General features: G+C 34.3%; 1 protein-coding gene across 7 annotated transcripts in view; it reads right to left on the bottom strand.

Moving 5' to 3' along the window:
• JMJD1C (jumonji domain containing 1C) overlaps positions 1-21034 on the bottom strand; it is a 283697-nt gene that overhangs the window by 43060 nt on the left and 219603 nt on the right. For all 7 annotated transcript variants that reach the window (XM_054690507.1, XM_037497333.2, XM_054690506.1 and 4 more), the window contains 8 exons: positions 20736-20841; positions 17077-17201; positions 15665-15808; positions 15381-15567; positions 13603-15272; positions 10435-10607; positions 7972-10172; positions 2731-2932 (listed from right to left, as the gene is read on the bottom strand). In XM_054690507.1, the coding sequence (XP_054546482.1) occupies positions 2731-2932; positions 7972-10172; positions 10435-10607; positions 13603-15272; positions 15381-15567; positions 15665-15808; positions 17077-17201; positions 20736-20742 (4709 nt within the window). In that variant the 5' untranslated portion in view covers positions 20743-20841. The remainder of the gene's footprint in view (positions 1-2730; positions 2933-7971; positions 10173-10434; positions 10608-13602; positions 15273-15380; positions 15568-15664; positions 15809-17076; positions 17202-20735; positions 20842-21034) is intronic.

Genomic DNA, 21034 nt, shown 5'->3' with positions numbered 1-21034 from the left:
TGTTACAAATGACAATGGCAAGCAACATACTTTTAGGTTACATCAAGAAATAAGATTCTTCCCTATCACTTATAATTGACTCCAGTCAAATGAAAAATATTCCCAAGTGTTTGATGAATGACAAGAGTTAAATACTGGGCCTCCCTGGTGATTCAAGGGGTTAAGCACAGCACCGTGAAGCTATCCGCAACCTCTGCAGCATGAGCTCCATCTCTGGCTAGCCAGAGAGCTAACAATATGGCACAGCAGACCTCTCCTGTCTCGCCCACTGCTCCTCTCAGCAGTGTAATTCAGTCAGTCTGCCTGTTCTGTTCCCGACTCTGTCTCTGGTGAATCCTCTCAGCCCCTGCACCTCTTGTGGGTACCCCAGTTCTTGCATGCTTAAATAAATAAATCTTTAAAAAAAAAGTTAAATGCTGGCTAAATGCTACCTAGAGCAATACTGCTACTTTGCACATAATCTCAAAGCTGAAAATCCCTAAATCACCTTAAGATCTTCTTTCAGTTACACATAAAGTTCTTCATTAATTAAAATGACAATAAATGTGACTTAGAGGAACAAAGATAGAAACTCTCAATAATAATTATTAGTAACCCAATTATTATACTTAATTCCTCTTAGCATCTGATATATAACTAAGTATTCAATTCATAGAAGTATAGGGTGAAGGGCAAAATCACTGTTCTTTTATTGGTTGGTGTACATACATACTCTCGTTACTCTTAAACAGGGTATAACTGAAGTTCACTGTAAGTCATTTTATATTTTTCAAATGGGCAAGAACAACAACATTCTCATTACTCTCCTTTCTTGTATCTTTGTTATGTTACATCTTCCCTCTTTTAAATCAAATTTCTCCCTTTCTTTAACCCATCATATTCACTTTTATGTTGTTATACTACTTTTGATACTTATTACATCTTTTGTGCATTTCCACATGTCCAATTTTTCTACTATTCTTTGAAATTTTTCTTTCGGGATTATGGGCTAGAAAGACTATGAAGCAAAGAAGAAATGATAAATTGTTCTGTTCCTACAAATATGTATTTTGGGGGCTTTTACTCGGCATCAGCATGGTAGTATATTTGCAAGTAAAGTGTCTCCTATTTCTTAGAAAGAATATGGTAATGATAGTAAGGAAAATATTGCAGCTAGTATTAATAGAGAATTTCATGTGTTTGGTACTATAAGGATGTTGCATACTTTATTATTTTTTATTTAATCTTTACAAAAACGCTGAGACAGAAACCATTATTATTTACATTATGTTGAGACAGGTGCAGTTGGAGACCTATTATAGTTAATAAAGTCATTTAAAAGCTCAGATATAGAGCAAGGATTAAAACCCAGGAATGACTTATTTCAGAATATGAGTCTTTAACTAGCTTCTCTTAACTAGTTGGGTTGCCCAGTTCTTCTTGAGTTGAAATGTTATGCATCTATCTATAAGTTTTTAGTGTTAAAGTATTTAATAATACTAACAGTATAGCAGTATACAGGTATCTTATTTTAATATTTACTATGAAATCTCTGAAATATGAGATGGTACTAATACTTGTCATTTTATGACTCATTTTTATATATACATATGTTTAAAAAAACCAAAAGTATGGGTATTCCAGTGCAACACATGACTTAAGCTTAATACCTAGATTGTTCTTGTTCAACTAAATTCACAGATTATTTATGATCACTAGCCAATAAGTAGATTTAAGCACTATATTATTTTTACCAAATTGTATATATTTTTTTAAAAATTCCTTCAATTAAAAGAAAATTGTTTTTTTTTTTACTATTTTCTAGGAAAATAAGGAGGTAGAAACTTGGAGGTAGCGGGCCTCCCCGGTGGCGCAGCGGTTGAGCGCTGGGTTGCGAAGCTGCCCGCGGCCTCTGCGGCTCCGGTTCGATCCCCGGCTGCTCCCCGGCCACCAGAGGAGGGTCCTACATGGCGCGCAGACCTCTCCTGCCGTCCGCTGCTCCCCCTCAGCAGTGTACTTCGGTCCTTCTGCCTGCTCTGCTCTCTGTTCTGGCTCTGGTGAATTCTCTCACCCTCTTGTGCTTCTGACTGTACCCAGTGCATGTATAAACCAACCAACCAAACAAATAATAAATAAATAAATAAATAAGACATGCCTCTAGAAAATTAAAAAAAAAAAAAAAAAGAAACTTGGAGGTAGAAACTGAAATATTTCTGAGATATTTCTCATTGAGAATAAATCAAAATATTATGATATACATAATCATGCTTTCCTGAGTCTCAGCCTGCCCTCTAACTCATTTTACAGATGCTCATTTTTCTCAACAATTCTATACCTAGCAGCAGTCGGACAGCTAGAACAGGAGCAAAATTCCTAGGAAGGCTAGGAATCATCAGAACTCATCAGACTTCTGTTTCTGTCCCCCTCATTAACCCTTCCTTTATGGTAGAAAAATGCATGATATATTTTGCATGCAAATGAGTTTTCATAAATACTGTCTTTGCTTACAGATATTAAAAGTAATAAAATCATTGCATAGAGTGAAAAGAGAAAAAAAGCATAAAGCAGAATAGAAGAGCCATATGGAACACAAGTAGCAATGTGAATTTGCACTCAGTCCAATATTCTCATTTCAGAAACAAAGAGGCTCAAAGACTCACTCCCACAATAAAAGAAGCCATCAGAATGATAGCATAATTTCTAATACGAAAATAAAAAAAAATTCTCTCCCAACTATGTATTTTTACTTACCGTCTAAAGTAGTAAAATCTACAAAATACTGGTGAGTGAGTTGATTCTTCTCCTTTTTTATTCCGAATGAGTCTACATTCTCTGCACTTTTGTAAATTAGGTCCTATCTCACAGCAGGAGTCATCCTGTAAAAAGGATTCGCCAGTTTGCTTCAGCTTCTTGACTTTACGCCAATCTTTTAATACTGAACGAGGGATGCCAGCTGTAAAACCAGTTGGAAAATATAAGCAAGGTTATATCTCTGTAGACAGGTACATTCCCCCTTAAGATAATATTCAAATCTATTATACAACTGTGCTGCTATATTAAGATTATAGAAAAGAAGCAGAGTTTTAGTTTCAGGTATTTTAATAACATAGTAGTATTTGTTTACTTACCATTCTACTAACCAAATGAAATCTTATGTCAGTATACTACAAATGAGAAAAAGCAATTTCCAGCTGACAGAAATGCTAATACTTTAAATACTAAATATTGAATAAACATTAACACATAATTAGATAGTAAACACACAAATCATTCAGTCTGTAAAAATATGACCCTTTTGCACAAAAATTTATTATAAATTTGTATACAAACTCAAGATCCACAGGAAAAACCTAAACCCTAATTTAGTACTTTTAAGGCCAGTTTCAATTCTACCTATAGGTGTTCTGAAATTTTTAATTGGATTTTCCAAGGTATGACTCATTAAGATAAATGGGGTATATATACACAATATGGAATATAACTTGCCTATATAAAAAAAGATAAAATCGTGGCATGTGCGACAACATGGATGAAACTTAAGCTATTATGTTAAATTAAATGTCAGGAGAAAGACAAATAACAGAGGAGTTCATTCATATGTGGAATATAAAAAAAACAGTAAATGAACAGATAACACAATCAAACTCTTGGAAAACAGAACTGAGGTTACTAGAGGGGAAAAGAGTTTGGGGTGGTGGGTATGTGTGTTACCATCTATTTGAAGAAATGTGAATTTTTATTCCTAAAAGTTTTGAACTGCATACGGAGCCACAAAAGACCTCAAATAGCCAAAATAATCTTAACAAAATGGAGGAAGAGTGTTGCTATCATACTCCCAGATTTCAATCTGTACTACAAAGCTGCACTCTAACTGGAACTCCCTCGCCTAAGGGTTAAGTCTCAGCACTATGTCCAGGACAGGCCCACCAAAGGATATGTGCCTTCCTATGTTCACTGAAGCACTGTCTACAATAGCCAAATTAGGGAAACTTAAGTGATCAAGGTCAAATGGTGGGTTCGAAAAATGTATATACTATTATTCAGCTCTAAAAAAGATAACTTTTGCCATTTGTAACAACATGGATGGAACTGGAGAGAATAATGCTAACAAAATAAGTCAGAAAGAGAGAGCAAATACTTGATGGTTTCATTACATGAGGAATACAGATAAAAGAAAAGGATCAGATAAAAAGAAACCCTAGAAAAATGACTGTGAAATCAAAACTATAGAGGACAAAGGAGGAAGATACAGTGGGGACAGGGGCACAATAAACGTTATCGTGGAAGACTATGGGTATCTTGCTGGAGGATGGTGTAAGGACATGCATGCGAAGAGTTGTGATCCCATGCCTCTGAATTGCAATGTTGTAAACCAGGGTCATCTGAACAAAATAAAAGCTACCTCCGATAACAGAAATAACGTTAAAAAAATAAGTGAATTTGTAATAATGATATTTGAGAGAAGGGCTAAGATTTCCCTCACATTATTTCTGCCTTACTATTATGTTCTCAATGTATTATCAATGTACTGTTGGAACAAGTACAACTTTTGGAAAAATAGAAAAGTTTGAAAGTAAAAGAAAAAAGCCGTACTAACTTGGATGTCTTTTTTGATAAAAAGAGTACCAAGGATGTCTAAAGAGGGGAAAAAAAACCTTAATGCACTGAACAGTCTGATATCTGGAGAAAAAAATACTCTTTGTAGGGACAAAAAAATACTTCTTGACTCTTATAAGTGTATTTATATAAAATATTAATATATCTTTGGGTCAAACTTAAGATTTACAGTTTACTATTTCTGTCATGCTGAAGTAATAAATTGTATTCTCTACTCTTTTATTTTCTAATCATGACCATTTTGTGGATCAGAAGCAGAATAACTAAACTACTCTCCTGAAAACTATATACTTCTTGCAGAACCATGTAGTAGAATTCTCCTGAGCTTATATTATCACTTACCTGTTGATAATGTGAAGCAGTACAATTTCAGAAAGATCACACATCTTAATGTAGGAGGGATTATGTTTAAACTCAAAGATGGTCCATTTCGCATAGGCTCCAGTTATTAAACACATCTAGAATTTCTGTCTATCTCTTTACAATTACATGCTCTCCCCTCTTGTATTTCTAAATTAGGGGAAGGAGCCATTTGACTTAAGTCTCGATGAGAAACACAACTGTGTGTTACTTTCACACACACACATACACACACACACACACACACACCCCTCTTATGGAATAAACACATTTCCAGAAGGCTGTGTAAAAGGCTTGTTATTTCTTCCAGGTGTGTATCGCCTATGGACTATACAAAAATTCAGAGCTTTTAGAAGTCAGAATGAACAACAGAAATCATATACTACTGAGAGACTTTTATTTGGCACAATTGCATCCAATCATTTATTTAGTTTATGTATTAGACTAAATTAAACTAAATGCAATCTATTCCTATTCTGACTAGAAAACAACTCTAAACAAACATGCTTTTAAATTAAATAAAAAATTGGGAACACTTCAAAGTATGGATAACCATACCATTATGAACAACTTAAATACTATAATAAGGAACCAGACATTATAAAGCAAATCTCAAATCTTGACACAAAATACAGTTAAAGCTCCTTTTTCTTAAAAGAAAAAAAAAAAGAATTATAAAGAAACAAAGGGACTGCTAATATAGACAGATTTTGTTATTACAAATTTTGCTTCTAGCCAGGCTCACCATGACTCATCATAACTACTCCTTTTATGAATTTTACCATATTATTTGTATAAGATGAAATAAAACTTCATCTTGCCATTAATTTTATATATCTAATTTACTGGTGATGTTTAAAATCTAAAAGCCTGAAATTAAGACAACAAAAACACACCTATGGATATTTTTATTTCCTTTATTTCCTTTATGGATATTTTTATTTCCTTTAGTTTTCTATATAGGTAAATCTTCAAACACCTGCTCTAAGCAATAAAAAACTAAGGAGGAAGAATATAAGAGAAAAATACAGGGAAACCTCTAATCTCTGATATCAATGCCTTAAAAAATATTTTTTGAAATATCTTCTGGTTACAGTTAAAAACAACTGGTTTTGTGTATCACAGGACTTAAAGACATTTAAATTTGATGGGCAATTTCAATTCATAAAATAAAATGTAAAAAATAAGTCAAGGAAAAACAGCTGGATTTTAATTATCAGTATTAAAGGAGGCAGATATGAAAATAGTCTGAATAGATACAGCAAAATCTACTATAACTGGGTTTTGAACTTACTAAAAACTACCATTATCTGTGTATTTAATATATAATTATATACATATAATTGTGTATTTAATCTTATTACATATTTTAAATGGTGAATTAATTCACTTTTTGATCAATTATGTCTGATGAAAGCCCCAATGAACATTAAAAGGATAAAGGTCATTATTTACTACAAAGAAGGTACTTAACTCAGGATTAGATATTTCTCGACTTACAAACTCCCAACTCAAAGAACTTTTCTAGGCAGCTTTATACAAACCAAGTCATAGTTACTTAATATTATTTTGGACTTGGAAATAAAAAAAGATACTTAAAATATCTACTCTGATGCTAAATATTAGTAAGCAGGGGAGATCTGTCTTAGAACTCTTACTTGGGAAAATGTATGTTCAATCTCAAAACGAAAACAGCGCAGGTATTTCATTAAGTTAATTTTATAAATTTTACTTTATAAGGGTTTCCTAAATGTTAAAATATGGAAGTACCTAGTCCTGTTTTTTGCAAATTTAACTCAAGTATTTGAGTACCTAGCACCAAAGTAAACATATAAGATTAAAGAGAAACAATTATTGACCACAACAAGCCTCTTAAGAATTCATTGGGGAAGGAGAACATATGAGAAAGAAAAGCAATACTATATACAATCCAATTCTCAAATAAATGGCAAGTATCCTGTATCCCTCGTTGTCAATCTCCCTCTCTTCTGACTATGTTTGCACTTCAGTCTGTCAGCCTCTCTCTCTAGTTGAGCTCGTTTTCCTTCGTTCTTTCACTTTCTGACTGTCCTTTTCTATGATTCCATCCTCCTGTTTTTCTCTCCTTCACTTTGCCTCTGATTTCCACACAGGCATGTGGGAAAACCTCATTCAGTGATAAGGCCCCAAATAGAGCTCTCAAGCATCCAAATGCTTGTGAAAGTACTTCTTGAATGTCCACATTGTCAGATATCTCATATATTGTATGTGGATGAATACAGTGAAACTATTAAGTGCTTTCTGCATTGTGCAACATACCTAAAAAGAAATAAGCAAACTGAGAAAAACTACTTCTAAAAAACATCTAGAATCACTTTATAGTAAATATTATCGGCAAGTATCACTTATTTTGCCCTGCTATAGCTATAAGAAATATAGTTATCAGTTTTGAAATTTACTTGTTTATGAAAGTCTTCTTGATTATAGATTTGAACACACAAAACCATACCCCCTCTTCCCCCATTTTAACTTTTACCCATGGTTAAGGATGGTTTGAATGAGTAGTATTAAGTTAAATAGAGAATATTTTCAATAAGCTTTCACATTTGTCACCATGAAAGAAAGTCCACTTATACACTACTTTGAATGAATTCTATTCTGAAAGGATTTCTTTTTCAAATATATCTTGCTGTAGAAAAACAGTCATCATTAGGAATCTCCTTTTGGTGTGATACCACAACTACATTTTGAAAAGTCATATAAATGTTCAAAATTCTGAATAACTAACATATTACACATTAGGATTTTTGCTAATGTAAAACATGTATTTCTACAAGTCTCTCAAAACTTGGGAGAATAAGTCTCTCTTCCTCTTACTATGTTACTGCAGAAATGAGGCCATGCACATAATTATGCTAGAGCATATAAATAAAGTCAGAAGATGCCTTTAAAGCTCACTTATCTTCACAAAATCACACCATTACTACAAGAAAGGTTCATTTTACCTGAGGGATGAAAAGTAATTAATTTACTTACCACTATTGTTGCTCTGCAACTTCAATTTACTTTTCTCTTTGGCAATCCTGCTGAGAACCCCATTGGGTTTTAAATCTTCTTCTGTTTCACCTTTTTTCTTCTGCAAATCATTTTGCTTCTTTTTGTAGGTTGGTTTAGGTTGCCTTTTAGTCCTTTGCTCTGACTTGCTTTCACTTTCATCTGAGTCTCCACTTTCAGAGCCAGATTCATAAGTTCTTTTGTTTTTTTTCCTATTGACTTTATCATCTTTTATGTACTTATCAATTATTATCTTACTATCCACACAATTTTGTATGTCATTAGATGTAGAGGCTATTAAATTGACAGAACATGGCTTAATAATTTCTGAAACAGAATTACCTGAATTTTCCACTTTATTAGTATTTTTATCTTCTTCTGAATGTCTAGTAAGCCAGGCCTTTTTCAGTTTAGTATGGTAGTTTGGTTGACTTGTCTGGGATGCCTGCCCACTTCCTACAGAGTTAGCTTTGTTTATTGTACTACAGACTGCACTGCTCTCCAAGAGAACAGAGGCTGAAGATGTCTGACTTTTCAGAGCATTAGACTCAGTCTCACTGACATTACTACTTTTATACTGAGCTGCAGCCAATGCTGCCTTGTGCTTTTTCAAATGGACAAAATCAGTTGTGCCTGAGAACCCAGAACTGGGCTGAACAGCACTTTCTGTCTTACTACTAGCTGGTGTAACTGAAGCTGTGGTGCTGACCCTGCATTCTTGCGTTTGAGCCACTGAATGACTGACACTTTTTGAAGAGGTACATTCTAAGGATTTAGAGGCCAAAATGGTATTTGATAAAGAGTAAATTATTTCCGAATTACCCCAGCTGGAAACACTGGTGGTAGTTGCAGCAGATGTGAATACATCCGTCTTAGTATTACACACTGTATTTACAGCAGACATGACTGAACTGGGAACACTGCCCTGTGAGACAGCCTGAAAGTTTTTTTCAGATTTTATGTGAGCACTGTCTGAATTCACACTTGGCAGAACGATTCTTCCAGTTTCTCCAGCTTCTGCTGGTTTGAGGCAATCTGTTTGATTTGCCCCAGCTGAAGATCTTTCACTAACTCTATCTTTGGAAGCTAACTGTATTGTTGGCATGCTATCAAATTTTGTACTAGAAGGTGGACGCACAATGACAGATGCCATAGCCGCCTGTGACTTTCCACTGCTTTTCTCTACATGCCATTCAGCTTTCTCTTTACTGATGTTATTATTAGATTTCCACATTTCTGTCAAACTCTGCTCCGAAGAACTCTTAAAATTTGCCTGAGAGTCTTTTGGTTCGGGAATAAGAGTTGGAGGCTTTTGTGATTCTTGAACTTTCCCACCAGCATTTACTGGCATTACTGGAGTTAAAGTTGGAGGGGAAAGGCTGCTGTAGCTGCTTTCCTTTCTTTCCAGGCTGTGATGAATTGGTGGGTGAAATACTGGTGCTCTATGTAAAGCAGGCATACTTCGGAGTGTATTTGTAGAAGAAACTGTCAAATGAGTAGGACTCCTACAATCATTTCTGAAGGTTGTTACTGAGTGAGATGCAATTTGATGGGGAAGATGTTCTGGTATTTTGCCTACTAAACTTTCTTCCGGTTGGTGTTTAATCAAAGGTGGAGGTTTTGAAAGAGATGATATAAATGAAGTCAGAGTCTGAGGATTAGTTGCTGCTGCAAGGGTATTACTCTGTTTTTCACTGTAAATATTTGAAACTTCCTTGGATGGGTATGACCTTGGTGGTTCATTGACCACACTATTAGACAACGTAGTGAAATAGTTACTTTGGGGCAAACTCTGAGGCACTGAGTGCTTCATTTTATAAAGATCTGATACTGAGCATTCTATATCTTTGTCTTGTTTGATGATATGGCTTTTAGGGCTAGAAGATGATGATGCTACTCTGGAATAATTATCTCTCTCACCCTCAAGCCCCTTGACTTTAGTTGTAAATGGAGCAACATCAATACTTTCTTGTAGAATTCGGCGGTGTTCCTCCTTATATTTGTTTAATCTCTCTCCTGTTTCCTGGGGTGGCCTCTGTAATTGATTCAATACAGGATCCACAAAGTGCCTAAGCAAGAGACCATCTTTTCCAGTCTGTGACCTGTTTAGATCCAGGTCATTTTTTGCTGATGTGGATGCAACAGAACGTAGAGGCTCAATAAAAGCTTTTCTCTCCAATTCTCTATAAATAAAATACACAAAGGTATCTGTAAGCACTTTTTATTTTATAACAGATAATTTCTCTGCAATATCACTAATATAAAAGTAAAACATGACTTTGTATGTTCTCTAGTATTATTGAGTAAATAGGAGGTATATCAAAACGGTAAGAATAGTATCTTGTCATAGCTTAAAGACCCCTATAAACTTAAAATTGTCTAGTTAGAATATGAATTAAAAACTATAAAACAGTATTTATAAGTTCTAAGCATTAGTGCACTTACTCTTTATGATGATCTATTAAACTTTTTGTTAATGGTGGACTGGAATGTGCTGTGATTTTAAGTGGCCGATGAGGCTCTGCACTGGAAGGTCTGACAGGAATGTGACTAAGCAATCCAATACCATCCGCTGAGGTCACAGGGGTGGGTTGATGTAACCAAGGACTAGGAGAACTCTATTAAGAAAAAAAATTTCAATTACCAGAAAAAGCTAAACACCACATCACAGTAACACTATAATTGTAGAATGTTTAAGCAGCATGTGATTTTTTCTAAATGTGTCTTATTAAACAATATTCAATCAACATAATTACATGACTTTTTCCTTATAATGTCAAAAATTAATCAGCATTAACATAGTAATGGTTATTTATTTATTGTTTATTTTGCTAAAAGCGGACAGTAAAATCAGTCTTCAGCTTACAACTGATAATAACTATAGCTTGTAAGATTTCCAATAATTCTACCACCAAAATACATATTACTAACAGAAAAAAACAGAATTTGTATTCCTAACATATATTTCACCAGAAATAGAAATTATAATCAAGTTTATGTGCCAATTTTTATGGGGAAAAAAAAACCCCACAAAAACAACTTTTAAAACGTAAAGTTAATTGGAATTGACAAAATACTGCATTTCCACATCCCAGCTACAATTCATTGTATGTTGCGAACACTGTTGGGCCATTAAACGTGGAGGTGTAGCAACAGAATAAAGTTAGTATTTTTTGTGTTAATATGCTGCCTTTCTCAGCATTTTCATGACATGTTTGGTCACATTTATGTTTAACCTTACAGCTGTGTAATTACATGCTTATGAACTGTTTCTATACTATGACTCATGGACATTCTTCTAGAAAATGCTTTATTAAGTTTACCAACAGAATAACAGATGATGGAAAATATAATGCTTATTATAAACAAGGGGAATAAATTTTACATCTCAAAATAATAAAACAAAAGTAATGATATTCACAATGCAGATATTACATTATAAAATTAGACTGAAAATCTAATCTTAGATCTTTATTTTTGCTCAAACTGTTACTTAAATTTACTCCTTTATAATTTTACACTACAAATGAAAATAAGATATGCCTATTTTTAGTTTCTCAAGTTTATGACCAGTTAATAAAGCATTTTATATGTCCTTATATAGACACAAGCAAGACAGCCACATCGTCTGAAGCCACATACATGACACATACTAAACAATTTCTACATTTAATAAGATCTGTTTTCAGGGTTTAAAAGTCTTATGGAAAAAGACTCAAAACTATTTGACAACTCCTGGCTCTTATGTGTTCTTCTGGCCTCCTTCCAGTAGCAGCTACAGATATATTCACAATACATGAGTGAAATGTCAGAGCAAAAAAGTGGGTGCACTTATACTTGGATCAGCAGGCCTTCTTTTGATTCTGGCAAAGAATATCTTCTAGTGATAGGTGACCAACTCTTCACTGACTTCTGCTTACTTGTTCTAGGAAGATTTCTAAGTTCAATGGTATCATCGAAAATGGGAATGGGAAGCTTATGCCAATGCAAACACAATTCTCTTAGACCTGAGACCCTGCCAAAATCAAATGTAGGAATGCTGGTGCAGAATAAATTGGTGAAGCTCATTAAGAATTTCTTGAAGGCCAAAGCACATATGAAAGTGAAACCAATAGGAGTTGATGCTCATAGTGGAAATAAACAATAAGAAATACACTTCAAAAATTTTAGAGGTCTGCATTACGCCACTAGCCACTTGGTTTTCTTTACCACTAAGGTCAACAATCACAACTTGGGTATCTTGGAAGGTCTCATGACTACAGTTTATGTCATAATTGCTACCCAAAATGTTAATAGCAACTCTGATAAAATTTTCACATAAAGAATTACATCCTTACATCTATTGGCACTACACAAAGGTTCTATGCAAGCAGTCTTATTGCTGAAATAAATGAGAAGCCCATTAGTATTGCCTCCCAAACTGCCACTCTCAGAATATGTCTACTGTAGATCGTGCGCACCTTGAAAAGTATCAAAAATACTGATGTTCATTGAAGCATTATTCACAATAGTCGAAAGATGGAAGTGATACAAAAAGCCCAAAAAATGAATACATAAAGAAAATGAGGTTTACATACAATGGAATTTGTGTTGCTTAAAAGAAAAAATCCTGTTATATGGTACAAATGGATGAACCTTGAGAACACTATATAAAAATAAAACAACAGTAAAGGACAAACACTATGATTCCATTCAAATGAATTATCTAAAGTGATAAAAATGAGAAAGATAAAGAAGAAAGGTAGTTGCTAGGGGTAAGGAAAGGGGAGGGATCTAGTATTTAATGGGAATAGTTTTTCAGTTTTGCAAGACAGGAACTTTTGTATAAATACAGTGTGAATATACTTTATATTATACTACAGACTTAAAAATGGAAAAATAAAAAATTTAATGTTATGTTTTTTTACCACACTTAATTAAAAGTGTTTAATAAGATTCTGGGGGACACTTGAAGACCATGCTTGGCTGCATCGAAGACTAAGTCATCTCCAGGAGTTCAACAGTGACACAGATTTGGTAGTGTCCTTAGTGTTCATTTCTTAGTATAAAAATACATTTGGCTAGAGAAATTGCATATTCCAGGAAAAAATTAAGAGCCCTATACCATCACTGTTAGCAATATTTCATTAGGTAGAGAATGTCAGGCCCAACACTACTGCCAAAAATTAGGCATCTTCAACCCTGGAGAGAACAATGGGCTTAGAGAGCCATATTTTGTAATATAACATCAACACTTCAGGTCTGTGGACTTAACAACTTGTCTTTTAAGAGTAACTTGATACATATCAAAGGTTCTACAAATTTATATAAATTTTAATCTAAAATTTTTACTTCTAATAATTATAAATATATGCCATAATTAGTTATAAGGATATTCATTTTTCATAATAGGTAATTAGTAATGACCAAAAAGTTTTACTTCTTTAAATAGCTATTTTTATAAATAAGCTTTTCTGGTATCTCAGAGTCCATAGCTCCAAAGTTATTAAACATCAAAAGTTAATTCTTTAAAAAAAAAATCCTAAAACATCTCAAAGTAAGACAACTGAAAAATTGTTCATATGTTGAATAAGAAGTATATAGTAATATATGGCAAAACAAAGCATAACTTACCCTCCTTAATGAAGATTCAGCATTAACTGCATTTTCTGGGTGAACCCACTTAGAAGAAGGTAAACCAAGTCCTGAGTATGCATGTGTTCCATTTGGGTATTGCCAAATAATTGGATAAAGTCCAAGTTGATTGTATGAAGCAGATGGATGGGCTTGTCCAAGAAGATGAGGTGACTGGTGCTGTAACAATTGTTGCTGCTGGTGTGCTAATGCCAGGTGGCTCAAGCTGCTGGCATGAGCAGTCTCTAGACGTGGGTGGCCACCAAGTAAGGAGGCAGTAGGCACTCCAGGTAACACAGCAGGAAGTAAATGAGGATGATGAACAGAATGGTGTGGACCACTAGTCAGAGAGTGAGTGTTAATGGTAGGTAATGGAGTTTGACTGGATGATCCAGCCAGTAAGTGGGGTGTAGGAGTTAAGGCAGGGTGATGGGTACCTGGATTTAAACAGGTTCTATGGGATGAAGAATGAAGAGGAAAAGGATGCTGGTTTAAGAAAGGTGAAATGTGATTAGCTCCTGTTTCTGACCCAATAAGTGCAGGATCTCTATAAACTGTGAAATGCTCATTTTTATCAATGATTAGAGGACTCTTTGTAGATTCCAATGTACTACCTCGAGTAGAAACTGGATGAAAACTACATCTTGATAATTCTTGTTCTATTTTATTTGCCAGCCTTCTTTCACCAGTAGTTTGATTGTTCACATAAGTGGCCTTAGACTTTACAGAATCAGGAGAATGGGTAATTTTAGGTTTAGCAACTTCCGGTGAAGGATTGGATTTTGTCTTGTGAGTATCTACTGAAGTATTAAGTTTAGACTTTACAGTCTCTGGAGGTGGACTTCGCTTATGCATTTTATCTTCTGTGACAGAAACTGCATTGAAAGACATGTAAGAGACATACTGATTTTTTTCTTTTTCAGTATTCAGGTGTTCATTTCCTGAAGAAGCACTCCTAACATTTGATTGGGTTAAATCTACTTTAACTACATCATTGACCCAGCTCTGCTCAGAATCTTGTTTTGCTGCTTCAAAATATTTTGCATTTGCAGAATGTTTTGAATCACCAACATTAGGATCCATTTTTTGAAGTGTCTGAAGACCAAAAGTACTTGAGTTTTCCTGAGCCACCTTTTCTGAATTAGTGTCACTTGTAATATCAATAACACATTTTGGTGTAGGTGGTCTGGATACAAACTTCTCCTTTGGTAATAATTCCACGGTATGGGTTTTTTCCTTACTGCATTCCTGAAGAAGCAAATCATTAGGATTATGATCAGAAAGTGAGGTCTGCTCTGATGCACGGATAATCATTTTTTCTTGAAGCTGAGAATCAATAGACTTCTGCTTCTCTGCTTCATGTTTATCTTCTTGTATTTGCTCCCAGGGAGGCTGGTTATCTACTAGTGTCTCATCTCCGGTCTTTTCATTATTTTGGGGTTTCCCTTCTTCTCCATTTACCTTTGAAGTGTTTTTATTTTTCAACTCATTATCTGGCTTCTGCTCCGAGGAATTATTTACTGTTCTCTTATTTGAATTTTCTGAGTCACTGCTTTCAGAGAAGTCTGAAACATTGTCAGTTCGCAGTCTTTTCATATTTAGTTTCTTTTCATCCTCCTCGGGTTTCCTTCTTTTATTTAGCAATTGTTTGTTTTTACCTTTAGGATTTTCTGTAAGATGAAAAAAAAAAAGCCTTATTTCTATCAATATTAAATAGGCATATTTTCAGTGTGTTTTAAAAAATTAGTTCTTAATCCCTTCAAAAAAGTGAGTCCTACCTCCTCGTGCTATATAATCATATTTTTCTTCCTTCATCTTCTCTTCATCTGGTATGCTGCTATCTGAGCCCTTTCTCTTATTTGGACGAGTATTTCTTTGTTGCTGGTGTGTATTCTGCTTTGGTATAGCAGCTTGGGAATTCATTGCTGGTCTGGGACTATTTGCTTGGGCACGTGTATAATGACCCTAAAAATAACCAATTAACAATGACTGCTTACTAAATGATCCTGGATAACCTAAGAAAAAATATTTTACAATAATTCATTATTAATAACATACATACGTGAACAGCGTTGCTATTTTGACTTGCACGAGACCTTCGTCGTGATGTAATGCCAATATTTTCACCTTTTAACAAAGAGTGAACAACATCATCTAGAAAGGTCATTTGAACCATAGAAGGATCGACATTCTGTGGTTCTAGTACCTAATCCATGACATAAAATAAGAAAAAAAATAAAAGCAATCAGCTAGCTAATGTAATATCAGGTACAATTTCTTTACTGAGTAGAAAAGTTTAAAGTCAGTTTAGGATTCTTAATTTATAAGATATTGTCAGATGAACAATGTATCAGTTTTAATCAATAAAGATAAAATTACTTTTTTCACTGCTGAAACCCGTTTCATTTGCTAACCAAAAATTAAAAAGCAAATATAATCTATTGCAAGTACATCTTGAGAAACAAGTATAAGAATCAACCAAGAGTATGTCAAGTCATAAAAAAGCTAAAAATAGAAACTAATTTTCAAAATGAAATTATAAAGTAAGACTACAGTAAAAGCTTAGGAAAATTAAAAGGGTAAAAACTGGGTAATAATAACAACAGCTGGTTAAAGAAAGAACTAGTTAAGAAATGCAACACGGGCCTCCCAGGTGGCGCAGCAGTTGAGCGCTGGGTTGCGAAGCAGCCCGCAGCCTCTGCAGCACTGGTTAGATCCCTGGCTGCTCCAGGGCCACCAGAGAAGGATCCCATATGGTGCGCAGACCTCTCCTGCCGCCCGCTGCTTCCCTCAGCAGTGTACTTCGGTCCTTCTGCCTGTTCTGTTCCCTGCTCTGGCTCTGGTGAATTCCCTCACCCTCCCGCACTTCTGACTGTACCCAGTGCTTGTATAAATAAATAAACAAATAAATCTTTAAAAAAAGAAATGCAATGCAATTTTGTGCTTTGCTGAGAGGCAAATCACACCTTTTATATGGGGAAAAAAGTAGATACAATCAAACACTGTAATTTAATTAGCATTCAACGAGAACTCCACATAAAACTTGTACCCTTAATACCATTAAGGGAGCATATACAATCTGAAATTTGATATGAAAAGAACTAGTGTGCATTTTTTGACATTTTACTTGGTGAAAAGAAATCATTTTAAAAATATTGTTTATCAATAGAGACAGAAAAGAAAAAAATTAACCTGACCTAAGGATTTAAAAAACAAAAGAGATTACATAAAAGAATTTGATGCCTCTACTTCAAAGAATGATCTTACTAGTATTAAGGAAAAATTGGCCTCATTTATCTCCCTATGACCTAAACTAACCCCTACGTAACTTACTAGCATCACATGACCAAATAAAACCTACTGATGAAATCTAGTGTCAATTTGTTGATTGCTGATTCATTCTGTGGGGGTGGGATGTATGGAACATTTGGATTATAAATACATGTTTTCAAAAATATTAGCTGAGTTACCTACCTGATCATTCATAACGATCATGGTGCGAGTAAAGAGATCATGATGAGTAATTATGCCAGTAAACCACTGGGTGGCAGAGTCTTGTCTATATACTCTTACTCTGTATCCATTTAACGAATAAGGACCTTTAAAAACACATACACACAAGAAATAAGGATTATCGTCAAAGGAAACATTTTCACTTAACAGCTATCTTTTAAAGCCAATTCACTCACTGAGAATTCATCTGCTTCCAAGACCGGACAGGGCAAGGTTGAGTAAATGCTGGTTTATCAACTCTACCATCATCAATATTGTCATACAACAAGAAGAAATGAGTATGAAACTCCACCAATAAGAAAGGAACGAAAGATTGAAAGTGAAGTTCTTGCTTGCTTGCTTTTTTGCAAATCACCAGATAACCAGAACTGTTTGCATTATCTGTACAGCATGGTCTTTTTATCATTTTTATCTAAGGAGTTCTCATTTTTGTAAAGCCAAACATGTTTTTTTTTTTTCCACCCCCCCCAAGGACTGATTAATCTCAATACAGCTTTAAAGGTTTTTAAATTGTTTCATATGGGCCTCCCTGGTGGTACAAGGGGTTCCGATGCAACCTAGGAAGTTATTCCCAGCCACTGAAGCACAAGTTCGATCCCTGGCCAGGGAGCTACCAACATGGCATAGTACACTTCCCCTGGCTCACCCGCTGCTCCCCTCAGCAGCGTATTTCAGTACATGTGTCTGTTCTGTTCCCCACTGTCTCTGGTGAATCCTCTCACCCCTCACAACTCTGGCCTATACCCCAGTTCTTGTATGCACAAATAGATTTTTTAAAAAATAAGTTGTTTCAAATCTGGGCAAGTTGAAATTTTTGAAAACCTCATTTTAATTTGTAATAAAAGTTTACAACTTAATTTCTTTTTTTAAAAAAAGGCTAACCTACTGCAAGCATCTGTTAATAGAGGTCTTAAAGAACTATCTTTTGGAGAAACATGAGTTACATGGTAGATGAGTAAATGATAATCAAATACTAGTTTTCAAAAGCCGGATTAGAAGACAAGTGAATATATTTTAGAGCCAGATCTTTTTGAATTTATCATACAAACTCTAGTACTAGATACATACACTTCCTAAAAAGTACTTTACACCAGAAAGTATGTTTCTGGGATCATGGTTAACAAGAAGACAGTACAAAACGTAAAGTTACTGTGGTCTAGAAAGTACTATGGTCACAAAGCTACTAACAAGTTTGGGTACATGACTATATGCTTGAAATGTAAAGGTAATTTCAAACCAAATATTTGAATGTTCTACCTGCCCAAACTTTACCATAAAAAACCACAAATTTTGATTCCTCTGTTACAGGTAGGAAAAGGTGCCAAAAGTCTTTAAAAAAAATAAAGATTGTTAAATGACATTATAAACATGACACTAGAATGTTTTTTTTTTTTTGAAATAAAGAAATATGGTGTACTTTGGGATTAAACACACTTAAAATACACAGACAATTTCTTAAAAATGGAAAAGAATTTATTAAGGGGTGTGTGTATGTATACACAAACATGAGTATATATCAAATAGTCCTATTAAAACAAAGGTCACTGCGAAGAAGAGGATTATGGAGATAAAAATGGTTTCAATTCATGGGTAATAAAATTCTGTCAAATATTTGGAAGTTCAACAAGAAATGTGAGGGCGGATAAAATGGTACACCTTAATAATATATTAATTTACAAGTGCTTTCACAATTTACAAATACTTTTTTAATCTGTTAAATATTGCTTTCCCATTTTTTTTTTTAAGATTTATTTATGCATACAAGAACTGGGGTCTAGGCCAGAGGTGCAGGGGTTGAGAGGATTCACCAGAGGTACCATGGGGAGCAAACAGGCAGGATCTACTGAAATACACTGCCGAGGGGAGCTGCGAGCTAGACAGGAGAGTTCTGATGCGCCATACGTGGGGGGTTAGCTCCCTGGCCTGGGATCTGGATCGAACTCAATGCCTCAGTAGCTGGCGACAGCTTGATAGCGCTGAGACTTTAATCCCTGCATCACCAGGAAGGCCCTGCTTTCCCTTTTATAAAAATTACAAGAAGGTTTTTAGTGAAAGAGCTAGAAGTAAACTTTTTTTTCTAATTCCTAAGTTGGTATGTTCTTCCAGTTATAAAATAGTCATACCCTTTAATGTTCAATATTTACCAGTTTTTAAAATACCTGTCAATATTAGACTAAAACATCTGTAGACATAATTAAAACATCTGTAGATATAATTGCACATGACGTATAAATTAAATTCACTGCCACACTTGAATATACAAACTCTCTTCTGTTTTTCTACCTACAGAAGAACATCATTTTTTCTGGAAATGAAAAAATGCTTATAGAATAATTCCAAATAAGACCAGGTTTCATTTTCACTAGCACACCAGATAAGCCGACTGTTCCCACCACCAAACATAATTTGGAGATGGTCTCATAATTAATTCTGCTTAGGATGAACATGGTCCGTACTGCTTTAAGTGAAGAAGAAATAAATTATTTTAAAAAGCTATCAGCCTGGTTTCTTCAATTAAAAAAATGAAGGAAAAAAAAGAGATAACCAAAAATTAACATTTTTTGATCACGTAATTTGAAATAAATTTATAAAATTACAAAAACCAATCCTGTTATGAAAGGAAATTTGAACTGTAGTATTCCATATTGGATATTAAAGACCTATTAATTTTTTCAGTACAACAATGGTACGGTGGCTCTTTTTTAAATGGAAAAATGTGGTGCATTTTAAAAGTCTGATGGAAGTAAACATCAGTGTGGATGGGACAGGATCTGTCAAGGTTTATAATTACTGGGGCTGTGAAAGTCACAGAAATATGCCATTTCTATGTTTAAAATTGTCCATACTAAAAAATATTTGTTAATCTTTAGCCCAAGAAGAATAGGCAGATGATCTGATACTGTAAATACCCATACAAAATGAAGCAAAACAGGCATAAACTTTGAGATTATTTCTTCTAATGCCCAGTATAAGGCATAGAAGTTGAGGGTTGGCATAAATATGGAATTCTAACAAAATTCCTTATTAAAAATATTAACCAAAATACCGATACTATCTACCATTATTTTTTCAGCTTCAATTCAATTTCACAAAAGCTTATAATTACAATATACAATTTTACTAACAGAAAAATCACTATGATTATGAAGGTCACATGTTATATAACAAACTTGTTACTTAAAAAAAAAAAAAAAAAGGAAAGAAACCAATCTAACAATAATATTGTCACTAGTGAGGAAGATGATCTGAAATGAGATGGTCCCAATACATTCTTCAGAAGAAATCAATCATGGCCTTGAGCAGCCCTCTAATGCAAATAAAAAAAAAGGTTCCTTCTCCTAGAAGGATACAACTAATATGTAAATTTTCCTATCAACAAGACACTTGTGTGGTTATAACTTAATGCCAGACATTTAGTTCAAATTAATAAACTTGTGACATTATCAACTTCTTATTGAAATTATCATGGTTTTGCTATTATCTTCCCTGGATTTTATGTACATAGCATAATAAAATATTAGAGTGTCTTTTATATTACATGTAATTGAACTAGCAAAACCAAATATGAGAAATTGTTCAGCAGCTCTGCCCCCCTAAAAGACTAACTTTAAAATAATTACCTTGCATAAAAATCTCCTGAACCTTTTGTTCCTTTACCCAGATTTCCACTTCTTCCTGAAGTTGTGGGTTGTCCCTGAGAACCGGGTTTAGGCTGTCTATGTCGTCCTAGAATTAGAGATTAAAAGAAAGGTCCAGGTTACAATCTCCTAACATCAAATTTCCTTCCTATAGATTCTAAAGTCTGAAGAAAATTCCTATATCTAAATGTATTTAAAAACACAAATTCATAAGTTATATATAGTTCATTAGTAAATTATATAACAATACAAGAAATTAATCTGTGGTAAGATGTGATCTT

This window comes from Talpa occidentalis, unplaced genomic scaffold (genome assembly GCF_014898055.3).
Source record: "Talpa occidentalis isolate TD23 unplaced genomic scaffold, MPIMG_talOcc4v2.1 talOcc4.8, whole genome shotgun sequence".
NCBI lineage: Eukaryota > Metazoa > Chordata > Mammalia > Eulipotyphla > Talpidae > Talpa > Talpa occidentalis.
Note: the sequence above shows the minus strand (reverse complement) of the source record. Positions and strands in the feature narration are given on the sequence as shown.